The sequence below is a fragment of the Magnolia sinica genome, chromosome 1 (genome assembly GCF_029962835.1).
Source record: "Magnolia sinica isolate HGM2019 chromosome 1, MsV1, whole genome shotgun sequence".
Classification (NCBI taxonomy): domain Eukaryota; kingdom Viridiplantae; phylum Streptophyta; class Magnoliopsida; order Magnoliales; family Magnoliaceae; genus Magnolia; species Magnolia sinica.
In genome coordinates, this window is record NC_080573.1 from 85,252,465 (window position 1) to 85,275,438 (window position 22,974).

At 36.5% G+C, this 22,974-nt stretch overlaps 1 protein-coding gene across 2 annotated transcripts in view; it reads left to right on the forward strand.

Annotated features, from left to right (window-relative positions):
• Window positions 1-22,974, forward strand: part of LOC131251340 (probable Ufm1-specific protease) — a 91,827-nt gene that overhangs the window by 52,144 nt on the left and 16,709 nt on the right. For both annotated transcript variants that reach the window (XM_058252028.1, XM_058252025.1), the window contains 5 exons: window positions 19,562-19,687; window positions 19,813-19,860; window positions 20,018-20,094; window positions 21,202-21,290; window positions 21,595-21,706. In XM_058252028.1, coding sequence (XP_058108011.1) covers window positions 19,562-19,687; window positions 19,813-19,860; window positions 20,018-20,094; window positions 21,202-21,290; window positions 21,595-21,706 — 452 coding nt within the window. The remainder of the gene's footprint in view (window positions 1-19,561; window positions 19,688-19,812; window positions 19,861-20,017; window positions 20,095-21,201; window positions 21,291-21,594; window positions 21,707-22,974) is intronic.

Below are 22,974 nucleotides of genomic sequence, written 5' to 3' on the forward strand. Positions count from 1 at the left end.
GGGTAAAAAATTCAACCAATTTGGTCAGATACAGGTCTGATACGGCCTTATATGGCTGTATCGTAACAGTTTTGGGCCAGGCTAGGCTGATAGACCCCATGAAACTGATATTGTGAACCTCATACTGCTTGGCTAGTGCCGAAAAAAATGGGCAGTAATTCTCTTATGAAATGATAATAACTCAATAGATGTTTTATGGGACCATGAAATTTAGGATTTATCTACATGGCTATGGCAGTTTTGTCATTACAGTCTCCCTTGAAAAGGAAAAGGGAGCACTTGTACAAATACCAAGGTCTTTGATTAGGAAATAAACCCATGTTTACCCAGTGATAGCAATATACGTTTATTGGTATTCAGCGTCAACACTGGATTGAGGAGCAATGCATGACTTTTCATTACTGCAAGAAATTGGATTGTGACTGAGAGATTGACCTACAGTAGATGCAATGTTCGAATTATCTCCGATATTATCTTTATCTCTAGCTCAGCGATACCGATAACACTGGGAGTGATACCAGTAACGCTGGTAGTATCGGAAATTCCAGGTATTAGCAATGTATCGCTACGTATCGCCAACGTATCAATATCGCTAATGTAATCGCCAATATTTTCAACTATGTAATTCTAGGTGTTGCTTGTGTTGTCAATGCATCAATATTGCCAATGTATTGCCAATATTTTTTACTATGTAAATTCTAGGTAATGCTTGTATCATAAGTGCATCGACGATATTTCAATAGAAAATTTTTATTTCCATATATATTTTTTTTTCATGGGCACATGGTTGCACGTAGTGTTCAATTTGTCATTGATAATATTGATAATATCTTGATATTATTGATATCGCAGCATGCGCAATATTGAGACCACAATCTTTCATTTCTTTTCCAATTGATGATGATTTCTTGGTGAAATATCATGTGTTGTTGATATTTTGCAATATTGATGGATGTTTGGATGGTTAAATAGGCCGGATGGGATGGGTGGGCTGATTTCTTACAACAACACGTGCTTTTAAGGCCCAATTAAATGGAAACTTGTTATGTCTGCATTCTTTTGCAATTTTTTTTTTTTTTTTTTTTTTTTTTTAAATTTTAAATATGCAAATATATCCATTTTAACATCTCCTTAAATTTCGCTGAAAATTCCACTGTTTTCCCCATGTTTCCCCGCGTTTCCGGTTATCAATGATATTATCGATGATATCAATATTGTTCGTATCCCTGGCTAGTAAAACTTGTAGTGATACCGATACTTCGAACATTGAGTAGATGTCGATCATCTATAGTTGATCCAATATACCGTGTACACCATGGTTTGAAAAATTGTCTAATATGATGGTATTGTCCGAATATTATTGGTTTTGGTTCAAAATGAATCGAGTCACATCATCGTATAGGGACCGAGTCAAGCACAATTGGACCAAGTCACAGCGAGTTGTATGGCTTTTGTTCCCTAGGTGATTTGCAGTCTGAAACCGCTAGCTAAATCCCTGGTATGCACTAACCTTGGAGGTAAACTTTGAATACTGAATGCAATAGATTAATCCATACTGAACTATCTTTCAAATTCATCAATAAACCCAATTAATAGCTTCTTTGGAAGGATTTTGCATCAATTACAAAACCCGATTGACTGAGAAAGTCAAATCTAGTTTACTATATCCATAACATCATAAAGAAAGCACATCGTTAGCCTAACATCACTTTCTCAAGTCGAAGAACCTTAATCAAAGATTCATTATTTCATAATCTCCAAGACTTTCTTCTAGTACTTGTTAACTTTTATAATTGCACACATTTGCACAGGTGTGCCACTCATCTTCTTTCCATACTTAGAGTTTCACCATTACTGAGATGCAATCATCTCACTTAGGGTGTATCGTTGCGGTAACGGCGGCTGTAACAGTGCCCACCGTTACTGATATGGTTAAGGGTCGTATCGGCCGTTATGGCCAAAACGGCCTCTATAACGGTCGAAGATTTTTTTGTTCTAAAAAAATCCAAAAAATATTTATTAAATCCAAAAAATTCTAAATATTCCAAATATACATTCATTTATAATGTTGGATGTGTTTATGGTGGTGTAATGGTTCACTCGTTGGTGAGAAAGCTGTATATCGGGTGGTTTGATGAATTTATGAACCTAACAACTTCGAATTAACTGCAAAATTCATAGATTTAATTTTTTTAACTATCTAATACTAATGATAGATATATTAGAATGAATTTAATATCAAAATATCTCACATGTGTAGGTGTTTGCTATTATTTTCTATAATTTATTCTACAATTCTACATTACATACTTGTCACCTTGAGGTGTGTGATGTGAGGACTTAAGTAAATTACAATGTGTACTTTATTTAAAGTCTTGAACATGCTAGAGATTTGTCCTCTTGTAATTCTTGTCCTGTCATCCTCAAGATATAAAAAGGAAAAAAAGTAGTGTCTAATTTACTCCCCCGCAACTTGATTAAAGATTACTTGATTGGTTGTCAGGGGAGTTATTTTAAGCACAAGTTCAGCAGTATCAATGAATATGTGGGTAATGGGTATAAAAATACATGCCTTAAATGTAAATAAATTTTTTAAAAAAATGTGTGGGTAATGAGTGTAGATAATATCTACACTCATTACCCAAATACTTACCTTAAATGTAAATAACTTTTTTAAAAATTTACTTACCTTAGTAAAACTCTCAAGTCACCACCAAAACGAAAATATGCTTAATTGTGGTTGCTCGACCTCCACATCCTCGTCATCGTCAAGCTACGATTGTGGAGTAGGTGCTATATATCCATAATATTTCGTCCCAAAGGGAAGGATCAGGTTAACAAAACCAGAGGACGACTGATCCTGGTTAGGCAACTACTTCGACCTTGAGTAAAGATATCCACCAGTGCCCGTTGAATAGTCATATTGGTGCCCGTACTTTGGTCGTTGTGAATAACTTGGATTTGGATATCTGTAATCATATGGAACATATGGATCAGGAGGACTACAACATGAATGTGACGGAATAGGCTCCGTATATTCCCATTGGCCGTAAGAATATCCATAATGCTCAGGACCATAAGCATGTTGCTGGTGTTCCGGACCTCCCGATGGTGCACCACTGGAGCCAACCTCCTCCCGCTGTCTGTATTGTGACTCATTAGACTCATGAGTCCGACCTCACGTACCTTGTCGTTGCTCATCGGCCTTGCAATCTGTAGACGACTGTATGTCAGTGTGCCTAGCAACACTAGAAGTGGGACCAACATCAGGTGCATCATCACCATCACTACTATGATCATCCATCTCAGTCTCGCTACTACTACTGCTTGTACTCTTCTGCTGAGTTGGACTTTGCATGAAATCTGCCCCTTTCTGGGTCCAACACAGTTGCGCTACTCTCTTGCTGCACCATGTATATTTTTGGGTCATCCACCTCCAATTCTTCACTATTCTCTTATATTTGTTTTTCTCTTGCTTCCAACCAAGGTAGGAGTGGGTCATCCTCCTCATAAATATTGTCTAAGTTTATTGGACAATTGTCTGTGTCACCAGCGACTGCTACAATAATGGTCCTATGATGTTGCCGCATTCTTAGCCTCATATTATAGTGTGTGAAAATAAGTCTATCCAACGTCCAAATTTGCAATCTATTCTTATTTTTCAAATGAATAAGTGCAAAACAACTCCAGTTCTTGTTGCAGCCAGATGAAGATGTTGTCTAGCTCAAAAACTCTTGTTGTAATTTTTTTGGAGAGCCATCACATTTTCCACGAAATTCATCCACCATTCGGCAGGTGACAATCTAAATGCTGCATATTGTGTAAGAGTATCTCCAAAGCTACCCTGGCGATTTTCATATGTATCTAATTCATTCAACGCATTTATTCGCATATCTAAGTCAGGTTCTAATCTCTTTATCACATTCTTTAGCCTGACATGAATCTCATTATCCACAACAAATGATTGAGTATATCTATATCTAAGATTTAGATAGCAACTTGCTGCATGAAGTTCGTGATGGAGTTGTCTTATCCGTCTCTTGTCAATCATCCTCCAGTAAACCTCACAGTTTGAACAAATCACGTTGAATTGCCAACTTTGCCTTATCCATGGCATCATAGAGGAATCCTATGATAGGTGCTTCGTTAGTTTTAACAAGATAGAGTACCCTCATTAGTGGTTCCATTACCTTTAAGATATGTTGGACCTTCTTCCAATATTTATTGTCTCTTATGGTCTTCACAGCCTCAACTGGTGGCCCTGATGTCTTCTTCCCATGTTGTGTTGAGCCAATTTCGGGAAGCGAACATCTCACTCAACTCTCCCCTACGCTGGTACAAACTCTTCAGGGCTATAAAGTTAGTTTCAAATTTAGTCACAAGAGGCCTAAGCAACTCTCTTCCCTTCGCAAACCTCATTATTGCAACTACTTGATTATGATTGTAAATAAATGTCGTTACTTCTCTTAACCCTTCGACCATTTCCTTAACACTTTTTTTTCTTCCCAATTTCTTCCAATATAAAATCAATATAGTGGCCAGCACATGATGATTAAAATATATGTGGTCTCTTTATTATCAATGTCTTGCAACCTTATATTTTTCTTCGTTATTTGTAACAATTTGCACCACATTCTCCTATCCAATCTCATCCATCAATTTTCCATTAGAGAAAAAATATAAGTAGCATTTTTTTTTTCATCCAATGCATTAATTGACTTATGGTACACCATTCCCAAGTGGCAAGACACCATAAAGTTGATCATGCTTCATCTGGTTGGGCCAGTCCAACCATTGCACATATTGTGCATCATCTGGCTTGCCATTTGGGTTTAAAGGTAGCCATGTATGCTTTCACATCCGTATACTCTGCATCTATCCATTTCCCCCTAATCTTCCTAGTCGTTGGTGCTTTAATTCCTTCACCTGCTTTTGCTGCTGTATCAATTACCATCTGCCAATATGGATAATTGGCCACATTAGGAGGTATGTTGGCACGTTTAAATAACTTTGCTACTGTCCTACCCAACTTCTCAATAGAAGTTTTACTCAACATTTGTTTTTATTTTTTTTTGTTTAGTTGATTCTTTCCTAAATATGATTGGGATCAATAGAGGGTCTCCTTGGCTCATTTTCCTCCACATCCACATCCATAGGGGCATTACGTGAAGAAGCCACCCATCGACTGCCAAACATATGTCATAATCCACAGACATACCCCCCACTTACATTTGCAGTCGCCCGCCCCCCCCCCCCCCCCCAAAAAAAAATCACGCATAGATCCCGCGCCAAACGTGTACTGACATTCTTCTTCTTCACTAGCAAGGCACACGATCTCTCTTCCAGCTACAATTATTTCTCGATCTGAATCGTTGTCATAATTAATTATCTCTTCATCACGAACGCCCATATATTCAAGACAAAACACCTCCTATCGAGCCGCTTCCAAAATTGCATCTTTCTTTTTCTACACAATACCTTGTTTTCCCTTCGCCTCATCCAAACTGACTTGCATCCAAATCATTATTTCTTTTGGCATTCTAGTACATCTTGCAACTTGACCCTTTCGATATGCCAAATGTTATTTGAGTCATGTAATTTCACAATTTATTAGTCTATCACAATAGTTACACTTCATTTGATGCCTACCACCACCTACTCTCTGATAATGTTGCCATTCAATATCCTCACTTCCTTGTTGGTGAGACATTTTCTTAGCTAGATATGGCCTATGTGAGAGTTTACTCAATTCTCTACGTTTAAATAAAGTTTTTATAAGAGAATGAATTAATTAAATCTCAAAACTTGTTAATAGATTAATGAAATAATGTTCCAACTTCTTCTAAATCTAATCAATAAAAAAGAAATTAAGTACTAAACCCTATAATTACAAAGCTCCAAAACTTGCCCAAAATTAGAAAATACAAACATACAGTCACTAATTTCAAAAATAAAAATAAAAATTAAAAAATGATTGGAGTAGTAATGACAATATGACATTTAAGCACATCATGCCATTTTATATTAATACCACATTCTTATTCAATCGCCAAACAAGAAAAAAAGACATACTTTTCTTAATTTTTAAAAATAGGCAGAAAATAGTCCGTAAATACAAAAAAAAAAAAAAAAAACCCAAATCAATTGCATAATATGTAAAAAGAACATTTATATATTCTACTATCATTAACACATCATATTCAACCATTAAAATAGAAAAATATTGAATTTTTTTTCCTGAGTTTTAAAAACAAGCCAAAAATAGTGCCCGCCCCCCCCCAATAAATAAATTAAAAAAACAAACAAACCAAATCAATTACATAATCTGTAAAAAGAACATTTATATGCTCTACTATCATTAACACATCATATTCAACCAAAAAAAAAAAAAAAAAAATATTGAGAAAAAATTGATTTTTCATAATTTTTAAAAATAGGCCAAAAAAAAAAGAACAAACAAAAAAATCATTTGCATAATCTGTAAAAAGAACATTTATATGTTCTACTATCATTAACACATCATATTCAATTATCAAAATAGAAAAAGATTGAACAAAATTTGATTTTTCTTAATTTTTAAAAATAAGCTGAAAATAGTCCCTAAATACAAAAAATACCAAATCAATTGCATAATCTGTAAAAATAACATTTATATGTTCTACTGTCATAAACACACAATATTCAACCATTAAAATAGAAAAATATTTTTTAAAAAAAATGTTTTTTCCAAAATTTTAAAAATTGACTGAAAATAGTCTGAAAATAAAAAATAAAAAAAAAATGAAAAAGAAAATCAGTTGCATAATCTGTAAAATGCACATTCATATGTTCTAATTTGATTAACACATTGTATTCAACAATAAAAACATAGATTAAAAAAAAAAAGGTTTAAATACCTATTTTTGAAGATTTTTTGAAAATTGGCCCATAAAGCTTCGATTCAGTAAAATCCTTGAAATAACTTGTTTTGATCCTCAAATTCAAGCTAAGAGTGATCGAAATTTGTAGTATAATAGTTTTGGAAAGAATTTGGAAGAGAAAAGTGCCTAAAAATAAGAAAAAACACATCTTAAAAATGGGAAAAAAGAAAAAAACTAGCCATTTTTTTTTTTTTTTTACCGTTATCCCCTGACTGTTATACAGCAGTAACGGCCGTTACAAACCTCCTAACGACTGATCCGAGCAAAAAAGTAGGGTGTATTCGTTTCGACCCCCGTATCGCGTAACAGACTCGGCCATTACCGTTACATATCGGCCGTTATGGTCGATACATAATCGATTTGGCACACCCTGATCTTGCTATGTGCCTCTCTATGATAATATAAATTCTTCATTGCTATAAAATTTGTGGCGAAAAGTTGCCCCTGACTTCAATAACTCTTGCCTGCTTATATATTTCTTTATGAGGGCAATTATCCAATTGTGATTGTAGATGTTTGTTGTAACCAACCTTACTTTTTTAACCAACTTGACACATTATTCTTCTTTCCAATATCCTTAAGGATGATATTAATGCAGTGGACTGCACAAGGCAACCAAAACAGATGAGGCCTCATCTCTATAAGCATCTTTCCGATTGCCTTATATAATGCTTCATTACCAATGACAATATAAACCATATTAATCTTCCCAACTTCTTTCACAAATATATATATATATATATATATATATATATATATATATATATATATATATATATATTGATGGGTCTCCTTTAGGTTATGGGATATCCCCAAAATCAGCCGTAAACGGAACTTAGGTGGGCCATACCATCTAAAACTATGTGAAGACATGCCTAAAACATATAAATGCACTTGGTGGGGCCCACTTGAGTTTTGGTTGCAGCTGAAACTTGGTTTGACCCCTCATCCACATGGGACACACATAATGGATGGGCTGGATTTATGAACCACATCTCGGTGGCCCCAATACCACATTCTTTTTCAATCATCAAACAGAAATTTCCATCATAAATACCCAAAGAGAAAAGAAAAAGAAAAAAAGAAATTGGTCATCAGATCTGGTGTAGATCTAATTGAAATGGCCCCTCATGCATGATTTTTGGTTGCATTTGAAAAAAAGAAAATCCAAAAAATTCTTGTGTAATTACCAAAAATAAAAAATAAAAAAAATCCCCAAATCGATGGCAAATCATGGATGATTTGATTGATCTAGGCTTACAATGATGTTTTGAGTTGATTCGGAGAAGAATAAAAAAAAGGTTTTGTTTTTTTTTTTTCCCCTTGTTTTCAATTATTTCAAAATCGGGTCCTTGGACTTTTCAATTCTTTGATTCCACTCAAAATTGGTTGTTTCGATCCCCCAAATGCATGTAGATCTTGTTGAATCTAAAATTGTCTGTTGAAGAAATCTGATGGAAAAGGGAAGAGGGGAAGGAGAGAGAACGTAAAAAGGTGTTGGGCTGTTGGTTTTGGGCCATTTATACCTGTATTGGTTTGACTGATACGTGTACAAGATATCAATGCCAATATGCCCTGATATGAGCTGATACATGGCGAAATTCTGTTTCAGGCCACTACGACCCATATTGTGTATTGTATCAACCCGATACGGATATGATACAGCTGTACCAGCTGATACGATACAGATATTCATATCCATTGGTACACCTTTAACATCGGCAGGGACCACTCATTTGCCACCAAACTTTCTAACCAAACACCACACTCCATGCGTAGGAACAATGTTACAGTAAATGGTGAACATTCTCCTTAGCTGCACAGCACATATCTGTCAGTCCAGCAGAACATGCTAGTCTTTAATGTAGTTTGCATACCAGACATTGGATAAAGCAGCATACCTCTCCCAATCACCACCTGCTAATTCTTTGCTGAAAGACGTAGCTGACAATGATCCATCTTCTTGCGGGGTCCATATTGACCTTTCCTGCCATGAGTAGGGGATACAGACATCTTCAAGCACAGCCATTATGACAGCTGTCACCGGGATCTCTGACTCCCTTGAATTCCTTCTAAACTCTGGTCTCCAGGCATCTTTCCCCTAATGCACTGGAAAACACTACTCACTGGAGCCCCCTTTGTTCACAGCCAGCACATATAGATGTTCAAATTTATTGCACAACTGGATGTCCATGCACCAATGATCCTCCCAGAAGCGAACATTATTCCCAGAACCCACTTGGCAGAAAATGAACCTGATGAATTTGTTAGAAACCGATGATACCACTCGCCAAACTACTGACCCAACTCTTCTATTGGAACACTTGACATCTTTGCCATTTTCAGCCAGTTCATATTTAGCTATGAGAGAACTGAGTCTGCTCCATAACTAACCCTCCTCCACCATTTGCCCAATAGTGCATAATTCACCTCAGCTACATACCTAAGGCCTAGTCTGCTGCAGTTGATGGGTTTGCATACGTCTCTCCATGCTACTAAATGTTATTTCTGTGCATCCTCCCGATTGTTCCACAAACCTCTTTGAATGGCCTCCAGCTTTGCCACTTTTATGGCGGAACATCTGCATAAGGAAGGTTTATTGGAATATTTGCAAGTACAACCTAAATCAATGTAATCCTGCCACTAAGAACATCAGTTGCATTTCCAGCTTGCTTGTTTGATGCTGCACCTTTTGATAACTGTATTCCAGATTTCAATCCTTGGTCTTCTTACGAGTAAAAGGAAATCCCAGATGGTTAATAGGAAAACCTTCTATATGATAGCCGATTTCCTCACCAATTTAACTACCTCTGCTGTTGTCCAAATTAAATCCAGTAAGGCTGCACCTAGCTAGGTTCACTCTAAGGCCTGAAACTATCTCAATGCGCTGAAGAATGCCTTTGTAATTCTGGGCTTTTGCTACGTACCATCTCTGAAAATCAAAGTACTATTAGCATATTGCACATTTGTGATCCTAAGCCTGTCTCTGCCAACTGTAATAAATCCTGCTTCCATGCCGTTTTCAGATAGAGGAAGTGGATCTGTGGAAGCTAGTATCCTGTTAAATGCTACATGCTTATAAGTTGTTAAGCATTGCAACATCTTAGGAGACCAGTTTTTCAAATAGCGCCCGTAGCGTAGCGTGGCTGTAGCGCTACGTAGCATCCTAAATAGCATAAATCCCTTGTAGCGTACGCTACAGGGGTCGTAGCGTACACCACAACTACGTAGCGCGTAGCGTAAGCTACAATGTATTTTTTTAATATTTTTTTAATATTTTCTTTGTATCTAATGTTGAGGAATATGACACTTGTATTGTACTGATACTTTTAATCTATGTGATTTTTATTTCTTTTCATAATTGTGACTTATGGTTTCAATTAGACATTATTAATTAAAGTGGTTTGCTTAGAAAATTGTTGATGTAATAATTATTTGATTTGGCTTATATATGTGGATTGGCTTTTGATAAATGATAACTAACAAATCCTTTGAACATGCTTATAATTGATGAAATGAATCATCTTTTAGGCATTTTTATATTTTTCTTTTCCTTTTTTCCAATATTTATTATATTTGTCCTATTTTTAAATTAAAAAATAGAAGTATCATGTAGCTTACACTACACGCTACGTATTTACGCTACACGCTATAGAGGGCTGAGCTCTACGCATCACGCTACCGCTATTTAAAACACTGTAGGAGACTGAGAGCGTGCCACGTCTGAGTAAGGCCATTGGTGATGAAAAGAGGCCATATTTTCACCTCTAAGTGTTTTCTGTAAAGCATGGCAAGTATGGTGATCTTCGAAAAATCATGCCTGTAATTACCTTACATTTTATATGAAGATGTAGAACTGTTACATCTGAAGATGTATGTTGAATAAATTGAGAGCAATTAGCAGTATAACATGCAGACATAAGAATAACATCGAATCAAGAAAACCAAGAACCCTGTTTAATGGCAAATAGGCTTTCTGAAGGACTGAAGGTGATATACATGGTTAGCAGAGTAGGATAATAATATCTGCATGGTTGACAAAACACCTCTTTTTAAAGATGGCTGTCTAGAAATGTGGTAACATCTATTCGTTAGAGAGGCCGATGGTAGGTAGCTGTGAATCATGTGATAACTAAAGCAATCCAAGCAGTTGAAGCCTTCCTCTTGGGATTATCTCTCAACACTCTCGTGGCCTGACAGAGTCTTTGAGCTACCAGTTGTGCTTCATATCATTACTCGAACCAGCAGGTGCATACTTGAGGCAATGTATCCATCATCAGGTGATGATATTTTGGTCAGTGGGAGGAGGAATCAGCTCAATCTTATAGCTTAAGGAGTGGAGAATGGAGATGTCTTGAGAATATGCTAACAGAATGCAAGTCTTAAACCCATCAATATAATCAGTAATTGGATATTGTGTGAAAGGTCATAACTGAGATTTTGGGGTTTTGACTATTGGATGTCTAACATGATAATGACTTGTCTACTTACAATTGTATCACTACATGATTCGAGATGGGCATGTTACTTTGAAGCATCTTGGTGCCATAGGTTTTCTACCTTTATCGTCTTTCTCCTCAGTTCAATAATGGAACTTTGGTCCTTTCTAATATGGCCGTATTTCTGTAGGAGAGTTATTTGATACGCTGGCTGCATATGATGGTTGATAGTAAATGGTACATGTGGCATATATTAACTCAAATTAGGTTGACTACATCCAAGCTATTCCATATTGGAAACAGTGGCAGTAACAAAAAAAAAAATAATAATAATAATAAATAAAAATAAAATTGGCCGTAACAGTCACCACCATTACCGATATGGGCATTGACTATAATCACCGATACGGGGTGTAATGACCATTACGACCTCTGGAATGGTTGATTTTTTATTTTTTTTTTGCCCAAAAAAATTTGGAAAAATATCTAAAAAATCAAGAATAATGTAAATATTCCAAATATTTATTCGATTAAAAAAAAAAAAAACATGTTTATGGTAGTGTAACGGTCTACTCTTTGGTGAGAATGTTGTATCAGGCTATATGGTGAATTTATGAATATGGTTATATGTCTCTAATGTTTACACATCACAATCAAGCATTAGAACTGGAAATCGGAAAAAAAAAGGCATAAATATTACTTTTTTCTTTTTTTTTTTTTGAAAAAATGGCATTCAGAGTTTCTATTCGCTCAAATCGCTTCAATATATGGTTTTAATCCTAAAAATTATAGCAAGAGTGGTCGAAATCTACTATAGAATGATCTATAAGAGTTTTTTGAATGAGAAAAGTGAAAAATTGAGGAGAAAAATGGATTTAAATTGAAAACAAAAGTGGCTATTTTTTTTTTTAACCGTTATGGGGTTAATGGTCATTATGTCCTATAACGACCGTGGCCCCCGTAATGACCGATGTGGCCCCCATAACGACCGATACAGTAAAAAAAAAAGCCAACTGCACCCCATATCGTGTAACGGTCATAGCTATTACCTACACTAATCAGCCTTTACGACTTGTAGTGGATATGGAACACCTTGACTACATCACTGTCACTAAGTTACGGTCCAAAAATCAGATTGTTTGAACAATCTTGACCTCTTGTTTGTTAAAATAAGATCATTGGATTTTTTTCATTTTTAACTATGAAAAGACGAGCTATCGATGTCCTAGAGAAAGGGGGTGGAATAGGACATACGAAATCCTCGAAATAAAGCAGAATAAATAATCTCAATCGCCCAAGTTTTGAAACCTTGATTCCAAATAATTTGTAAGACAACCTTCACCTAAAATTTTAGGCAGGACAACCTTATTTCATAACGTCTTTGAAATCAATCTTTCAAACTAGCAAGAGAATATAAAATAAATGCAGCATTCACCCCACGTAATGAAATAAATATAACATTCACCACAAATAATGAAATAAATAACCATGACAGATGCAAAAGGGGTTATAGTGGTTCGGTGCTTAAGCCCACACCTACTCCACTCACAAAATTACTACCCTCGTAATTTTAGCTTTCACTATTTCAAGGTTTTCATAGATTCACTTTAACAACCTTATACAATTCTTGTGATTTTCACGGGCTCACAAATCAACCCTCAGAGATTTTTGGGCTATCTCAGAAAAACTCAAATAAAATAAAGTAACTGACAATGTACCTATATTAAAATGATGATTCGAAGATGTAGTCGAAACTTGAAGCAACGATCTTCTTCCTTAAGTGTAGAGGAGACATTATTTGCTCAACCAGAAAAAATATAGGGATCTAAGGTATTTCAATAAAATGAAAACCCTAATGCTGTAGATTCAATGCTTTGTTTCTCAAGAGGAGTATATATTGTTTTATAAAATATATTTGAGATAAGCCTGAGAAAGGGAATCGAATAAGCTAAATGAAATTTATAAATACTGCACAAATAGCTTGACGAAGACCTAAGCTTCTCTATTGCAAAAGGTTTTTAAGTGAATTTCCGTTATAAAATAGAATAAGAGAAGGTCCCTATTTATAGCCAAAGGATTTGGAAATTCGGCTAGCCTAAGAAAGGTTCGGTTGGCTGGATTCCAAATGATTCCATTCAACGGCCATAGGATTGTGCAAGATAAGATTTGTCCAAAATTTTGCTAGCCCAAGGGAAAATTTGGCTGGCCGAATTCTCTCGAAAATTCGAGAATCCATTGCTGGAATTTGACCAGAACTTTCCTCGGGCTGGTTGAACTGCAAGTTAGGCTAGCCAAACCTAAAGTTAGGTTGGCCGAATTTACAACAGATTTTTCAAATAATCAAATCTGAAAATTTGCCCGAACCTGAAGTTAGGTTAGCCGAAGAACTTAGGCTGGCCGAACTTCAGTGAAATTACACCAAAGTTAACCTAATTTGAATAATTTCGAAAGCACCTAAGCTAAGGTCTTTTTAGGGTTATATCACATGTTGGTTGGCTAATACAGAGATCTTTTAATCTTGATAAACTTGAAACCGAGCGACGTCTTAAAATGATAAGCTGATCTTCACGAGATGTATTGTAGTTGCAATCTGATGGGGATATCATGCGCACACGTGCACGCACACCACCTCCCTACGCAAGTACGCACGCTGAAGGATGGCCCCACCATCGATCTAGCTCAATGAGGACGTCCAGGGAGGGCCTCTAGCTGGAAGACGAAGTTTTAGTTCAAAAGGGTTGGCCCGATAGTCAAGAAAAGCCCATCATGGGATCTCATGATCGTGGCCCACTCGTCGGATGATTTCATATTTTAGGTTTTGCTTATTGTTATTATTTAGAACATTGTGAACGCTTTAGATTTCTTTGTTTGATTTTTATTTTAGTTCACTTCATTGCCAAGTAATAGGTTGCGCACATGGTGCGAGTTTTTGGGGTATAGGTTTTCCCTATAAATAGGCACCCCTTGTTGTTCTTTTCATTCATTGAAGCTTAATAAAAATTCTTGCTTTATTTTTCTGCTCTCTTAGTGAGTTGTGGAAGAATTCAAAAGTGGGTGCGAAGCCCTACCTTTTCGAAGGGCTAACTACGTGGTGTGAAGCCACATCTATCCCCATCCGTCCTTGTCCTCTCCCATTCATATATCTTACCTTTTATCATCATTATTGCTTTGAATTTCCTAGCTTTTGCAGCTATTCATCCCCCTACAGTCAGTTTCCAGAATCTGGACCTGTAGGATGGCTGAAACTTCGGCGGAGCACTATGCCTCAGCCTTACGTCGGATTGTCGTCCAACTTGGAAGGATTGGAGGTCTCCCTTGGCCGACCAAGGCCTAGGTGTCACTTTGGGGAGGCGGGCTTCCATCACACGTGCGACCAACCCACCCGCGCACGTGCGTCAGCCCCGGGCCACCATCTGCACGCAGGAGCTTTCTCCGGGTCAAGTTTTTCTTTGGTTTTCCTCTTTTCATTCATATTTCCTAAATCCTAGCCTTAGTTTGCATTAGCCCTAATTTATTTGTCCCTTTTTCTCACCCTAGGGTTCCTTGAATTGAGATTGGGGAATCCCTTGTATTAGGGACTGATTCTTATGCATGTGTGGTTGATTTCTATTTCCCTTTGAGCATTGTTTGATCCATAATTTTTATTGATCTAGTCCTAGCCTGTGTAGGCATGGACCCGTACAAATTCCCCTTTGCTTGAATGTTTGGACTTTTTATGTGGGATGTGGAATTTTTGTAATTGTTTCTGTGCTAAGGTGATTTTAAGCCTGAAATCTCATACATCATGTTTAATTTCATGTCCTGCATTACAATCTGACCGGTATCACAGTATATCTTTGTCTTACGAAAATTGACAAGCTTATGTGTGCTAAACATACAAGCACTTACAAACCGTCTAATAAATGTCCAGCGATCGATCTGATAGTGAGACAATGAAATAAGCATTTAAAAAATAAAAATAAAAATTCTTCATACATCTAAACTGATACACAAATTGGATGGTTTGATTTGAATTAATTTTATAATGCCACGTATAAAATTTTCAAGTAATTTTGAGCTGCCACTGTATCTATCATCCATTACACTGCCAGATCTTCAAAGTTCTTCTCATTTCTGTAACAAGTCCAGAGACTCATTAGCAGTTCAATTTCTAGAAAGATGTATTCTAATACTTTCTTATGAAAAAACTTGGTTGGAATATTACCCGGTTATACACTCTTGCTGTTGTTTAATTCTATAATTAATGATCTGTAATTGTTGACCAAGAAGTATACGAAAATGACTACTTTTGATATCTTGGGTCTAAACTCATGAGAATGGAGTGGTTGCAAAGGATGTTGCTCAGAATTCTACCTTGGTGGAAGAAATGGAGGTGTGCCTTTGGAGTTCTATATGATCATTTTATACCAATCAAACTAGAGGGAAAATTTTATAGGACAACTATAAGGCTAGGCATGCTTTATGGGGCTGAATCTTGGGTAGTCAAGGAACATGTTCATAGGATGGTTGTGGCTGAAACGAGGATGTTGAGATGGATAGGGGCAAGAGGAAGGATAGAACTAGGAATGAATGCATTCAAGGGAACTTAGAAGTAGCATGAATAGGTAATAATATGAAGGAAAATAGACTTAAGATGGTTTGGTCCTTAGTTGCAAGATCCTTTAAGAAGGTGTTGGCTCCCACTTTGAATCACGCTTCAGACACTTGATCCTGCACCTGCTTCCTGTCTAATTATAATTGTTTACATTTCGAAACAGATGCTTCTCCGCTCTCGCACCCTAATCTGTTGCCACTTCGCTTCACAGTTGGTGCAACTATAGTTTGTTCATGTGCAACGGAGACCAAGAACTGTGCTAGTTAGGGTATCCCAAATCGGTTACGTTTCGGCCGTAATGGCCGATAGATAACAATGACGGCGGTTACCGTTACGCGATACGGGGCTGAAATGGAGAGGTGCAGAAAACGGAACCGAAACGGCCGTTAAGGGGCCGTAATGGCCGTTACGAGCCCGTAACAACCCTAAAAGAAAAAAAAAAGAAAAAAAACCAAAAAAAAAAAAAAAAAAAAAAAAACTAACCTTATTCTCGCTTCCTCTTCTTCTTCTTCTTCTTCTTCTTCTTCTCCGCAGCGCTGCTGCAATTCATCACGGCGCTGCTGCAGCTCCTCCTCCTGCTTCTTCTTCTTCTTTCCACTCTAGTGCAACTCCCTCTCCACCCTCTTTCTTTTTCCCTCTCGTTTTCTCCTTCTCTCTTGTTTTCCCTTTCTTTCCTTCTCATTATTTTTATTTTTATTTTTATTTTTCCCTCTCATTTCTCTCTCCCTCTGTCGTAGTCTCAAAAAAATAAAATAATGGGGGGCATGGCTGGACGCGGATTAGATACTAACAGGTTAGTAGCGAGTCGGCTACTGAACTGACATCACCAAGTTCTGTGGGCCCCGCTATGATGTATGTGTTGTATCCACACCATCCATCCATTTTGAGATATTATTTAGGGCATGAGCCAAAGAATTGAGGCAAATAAAAAGATGTAGTGGACCCCACCATAGAAAACAGTGGGGAGAGTGATTCCCACCATTGAAACTATCCCAAGGCCCACCATAATTTTTATTTGAAATCCAACCCATTCAAAAGTTTAAAAAGACATGAAATAAGGTAAAACACAGATACCAGCTTGATCTAAAACTTTCATGGCCTTTAGAAGTTTTTAATGGTGGGCGTCACTGTCCCAACAGTTTTCTGTGCTAGGGTCCACGGTAGGTTTGGATTTAACTCATTCTTTGGATATTGCCCTAAAATGATCTCTACAAAGGGATGGAAGGTGTGGATATAAAACATACATTATGGTGGGGCCCACGGAACTTGGTGACGTCACTTTAGTAGCGTGTCTCGCTACTCAAACCTGTAGGTAGCTAATCAGAGCCCAGCGTGGCTGTTTTACAGCCACGTACCTTATTTTATCGATAGTCTGTGGCATATGCCGCTTTGTGCACTGGCATTATTTTATTGCATGCGGCCCACCTTGATTTATGTGTTGTATTATATGTCCATGCCACCCATTAGTTTTTCCTGATCATTTCAAGGCATAGTCCCTAAAAGGAAGCAGATCCAGATCTCAAGTGGACCGCACAGTAGGATTGAATGTCCACCGTGCACTAGCATTGTTTTTGTGCATGTGGTCCACCTTGATTTATGTGTTATATTACATATCCATGCCACCCATCAGTTTTTCTTGATCATTTCAAGGCATGGTCTTTAAAATGAAGTAGATTCGGATCTCAAGTGGACCGCACGGTAGGATTGAATGCCCACTGTTAAAAACCTATTATGACCCACTATAATGTTTATTTACCATTGAAACTGTCGACAAGGTTGCATGGACATGGATCAAGGAAAACACAAGTTCGCAACTTAAAAAATAATATTAACAAATAATAATAATAATAATAATAATATAAGTTTTAATTGTGGGAATTCAATCCCTATTGTGTGGTCCACCAAAGATTTGGATTTGCCTCATTTTTTGGACCATGAGTTGGCAAAAAGGATGGACAGCATGGATATACAACAAATGCATCAAGGTGTGTCCTATGTTCAGTGCGTCATTCACTAGTGGTCGACCTAAGAAAATCTACCTGATTTTTTGGATCATGCTTTAAAATGAGTTGGCAAAATAGATTGACGGCACGGATATACAAATACATCAAGGCGGACCCCAATTTCAAGGCCTCACCCACTAGTGGTCCACCTTAGATCTGGATCTACCTTATTTTTGGACCATGCCTTAAAATGATTTGATAAAACAGATGGATGTCATTGATATACAATACATACATCATGGTGGGCCCTATGTACATGGCCGTAAAAATTGTCCATGAGGCATACATTAACTCAAAATTAATAAATTAAATTATGGCACTATTGTTGCCAAGTCACAATTCCAAAGTTAAATTGTTTAAATGATTCTCACCGTTAATTTGCAAACACTTGTTTTTTTGAAATATGATCATTTGATATTTTTCATTCTTCACTGTTCAATAAATATCCACCAATCCATTAGTGAGATAAGTGCCAATAGATTGCATGAATTTAACGTTGATTTGGGGTATCAAATGATTCACTAAATCAGCTCTAAATCGACAACACTATATTTACTTGAATATAATTTCAAATTTTTTCTTAAGATTTATTGTGAAGAATTATATTAATTTGTTAGATCTATGAATTACATAATAGGATATAAAAGTCCCTAGATTGTATATTGAAATAAAACGTACACAAGTCACAAGGTATGTAATATACCAATACCTATAAATATGAAATATGTGATATTTTGTTATTAGATTCATTCTAATTAATTTATATTGATATTATATAGTTAGATAATTAAATATAAAAGATCTATAGCTAATACTAGGTTGTCAGGTTCATAAATTCATCAGGCAGACCAATACAACTTCTCACCAAAGAGTGGACTGTTACACCACCATAAACATGTTCCAAATTATAAATGAATGCATATTTGGAATGTTTGGAATATTCCGGATTTAATCCATATTTTTTCTTATTTTTTTGGCAAAAAAAATAAAATAAAATTGTACCGTTACGGGCTGTTATGCCCCTGTATCCGTATCGGTATCGGTAGGCACCGTTATGCCAACTGATACCGATACGGAATACCTTGGTGCTAGTTAGGAGTGGTTGAAGGCTCTAAAAGGGCAAGTGGCCCAAAAGGACTTGAGTGGAAGTGGTGACAAAAGAGTCGATGATCTAGTCTAATTGAAGTTATAGCCCTCGATAGAGTGGAATGGTGGAATAGGATTCAAATAACCGACTCCGATTAGTTGGCAAAGGCTTAAATTATGATGAATGAATTGTCTTTCTACCTTTGAGGGTATGTAGATAAGTAAGTTGTGTGGTTCTGCACATCATGGCCACTTATGTTTTGTTAAATGTTTTCTTTTTCTACAATATGGTCCATTTTTCTGCATTCAAGCATTTGGAGCTGTGTAAGTCCTGTTTTTTTTGGTTTTTTTTTTTTTTTTTTTTTTTTATTTTTTTTTTTTTCTGGCATTTAAGGAGAATTCTAGCTAAACATTTGTTCATGTTTTCAATCACATTGCCTGACCTTTTTAGTGCTTCAAGTTACATAAATGCACTGATGGCTTATCACTCTTGCTAATGATATTGCTTGTTTTATGAAGTCGAAATCAGAAGATCTCTACACTTAAGATTGGGATTACCCTTGGATCGTCCTCTTCTTCTCACTGCGAATGCCCTACATTTTGGTGTTACAAAAGGAACTACAGGGATCAACTCAATAAGAAATGGTACTTAATCAGCTTGTAAATAGGAAAAATTCATTGTAGCCAGTTGCTAGCCCTAACTTCACAACTCTCATTTAACTGCTGTTCTATTCTAAATCATGGTATATATATTCTGATGATAATTACAGGTTCTCATCTGCTTAAAGATGTCCACACAGAAATTCCAGGCAGTGGAGGTTAGTCAATTGGCACAACTTATATAAAATTTCTTTGTATACTGCATTTACTTGATACAAGTGAAAGATTAGAAACGCAGCTTCTAAAAAGAAAGATAGCTTTTCAGCTTCCACATTCCTTTATTTAATATCGTGGTTGCCCTCCGATGGCTTACAGTTTCTGGTGGCCTCAACTCTCTGGTTGAAGGTTCCTATGAATATTATCATTACCTCCAAGATGGTTTTGATGACAGTGTAAGAGTCTTTCTCCCTTTTGAGTGATTTTGCTTGTTTTGTTAAATTGGAAGTAAATGTTGCACTGCCATCATTCAGTGCTCTATTGACAGATTGCAATATTTTTTCGCGTTTATACCTAGCTGAAGTAAACATATGTTTACTCTTTTGGCTTATAGGAAGTGGCAGTTCTTTCTATTTTGCTTCAATCACTCTTCCATGCATTCATTTTAATTGTTTTTTGAGTTGCCATTTCTTTTTATCTCAGTACCTTAGACATTCATCTCGTCTGGCCTGCATATGCTTTACTCTTTAGGAACAAAAGCAAACAAATATACAACTCTGGAATAGGACAGCAATCCCAATACATGACCTCCTCATGAAGAATGCTTAAAGATGTCTGGATTCTTCTTGACAATGCTGAAATCTCATCTAGCACTTGTCCCAAGATCATCTTTTCTGCCCAAGTAACAGTTTCCAAATCCCCTTCATCCATGTGTTAGAAAAGGAATAGCAATAAATCCGAGTCTGCCCACCGAGTTTGTACCGTCCTTGACTACAATATCTTCTTTTTCATGGTTTTATTAATGCTTTCTGATGGACCAAATAAATACATAAGTAAAAAAATATATAAAAATCAATAAGCTAATATATATTCCATTATTGCGTGTGCTATACATACTCCCTAGTTCAACCAGATAGTACAAAATTAGATTGTTGCCTCTCCCTTCTGTAAAGCAGAGAGTTGGTGTGACTCATACAAGGAATGAAAATGAAATTACGAGGAACTAAGAAGCAACATTTCTTAGAAAAGGTTGAAGGGTACTAAGATACTTATGTGTTACTTGAATTGGATCAAGTCAAGCTTTTGCATCGTGAATTGGTTATTCCTTCATTAAATATGTGCCATATGCTTTTATTCTTATCAAGATGCTGTGATATATGCTTTGAAGTGTTATTACTTCTGAATGGCAGCCACGGAGCCCATTGGCTGCTGGAAATAGTTACATTGATTTTTATATATCCTGAAAGGCCAAAATTCTATGTAACTCCCATGTACAGCCTTTATCCATTCTTTGTTCTACCTTTCAGTTGCATACTCTCATTATTCATTTGTGAATTTGTTAGGGCTGGGGATGTGCTTATCGGTCTCTACAAACCATCATTTCATGGTTTAGACTCCAACACTATACATCCATCGATGTCCCTTCACACAGGTAGACACATTACTCAGAACATAAGCCAATTGTCTTAACAAGATAACCATTTCTTTAGATACAACACTAGTATGTTGTTGGCATCTGACTAAGCATTTCCTTCTGAGCTGTCGACAACAGATCCTAAATTTGAGTTTTTTTTTTTTTTTTAATGAACTGTATGTACTGCATAATGCTGCTATTTGTTCTCACGTTTTTAACTCAATGTGGGTTGCCAATTCACATAAGAAATACTTGTGTGATTCAAGTTTAGGATCACAATATGTTTTCTGGGCTGATGATCGAAGTGCCTTCTATTTTACAGGGAAATTCAGCAGGCTCTTGTGGAGATTGGCGACAAGGAGCCCTCTTTTGTGGGATCACACGAATGGATTGGAGCCATAGAATTAAGCTTTGTTTTGGATAAACTTCTTGGGGTAAGTATTTTGTTTCTTTTCACAGTTCTATCCATATTTGCTGCATACACCTAAATTGGTGCCGTAGATGTGCAAAGCTTAAACATGAAGTAGATGTAACCATGCTGCTTTTAAACATATGACTAGTTGTGCAAGCAGATTTACTATAAAGATTTAAAAGAACCTTATAAAACTTTGTTTGTTTTTCATTTCATGGATTTCTAACATTCACCACATGGGTGAACCATGTCAAAATTCAAGGTGATGTGTTTGTCCATCTGGACTTGACCAACATATCGTTCGTCTCCTAGATAGGTGCCGGTCCAAAATCCAAACCAAATAGATGTACCTAATCTTCTGATCAATGGACTTTTTTGTGGACCCTTATAGAGCATCCAAAAGTTAGAGAAGTGGTTGAACATTGGTTTTCTCAGTGGGTGTCATTTGTGAGCTTTAGTCAAGTCAGTGAGGTCTCCTATCAACTGGACGGTCCATGTTTGATATTCTCTCAACCTATGAGAGAGAATAGCACTTCCAATATTTATGATGTGCTTCATACCATTCAATAGATTTCCCTCCTCTTCGATGGGCCACCTTCTGAAACTAACATTATTCCTAAATTTATAAAATAAAAATTATGGACAGTTTAGTAATGATACAGAAGAAGGCAACTAATCATGTGGCTAATGACATCTATCATTGAGATTTTTGGGGTCCATCTTGCAAGAGCTGTCCCATATAATTAATGGTCTAGATGAGCAAACATGCTCCTTGATTGTCCGGTGAACTATTGCACAGCTCATCTACATGTTGGACCTTAGGAAAACCTTGCAGTTGTAGATGACTAGATGTTATCGCAGCTGGCTAGGGGGAAAGCAGAAGCCTTTGGAGTTTTTCTTGGGTTATTGCATGTCTTATCTCCCTTCGGTCATGTTTACCTCTAGTAGAAGAGAGAGTGATGATGATTGTTCATATCACAAGAAACTAAATGCATGGGTGTTAGGGAAAACAGTGACAAGTCGATGTTGGAAGCGATGATGAATAAACTGATAGTGCAATCCGAGAGATGAATCATGTTGATTTGACCAGACTTCGGCACCCTATGAGAGATTCAACAACGGGAAACCAAAAAAACCTCAAACTTTAATGATGCAAGACAGATGGCCTAAACTAGGATGATGCAAATAAATTAATTAATGGATTACTAGAGTAAATCAAAGTATGAAATAAAGATAATCTACTACAAATTTAGAGAAATCAAATATTCTATTAAGCTCAAGTTCAAGACC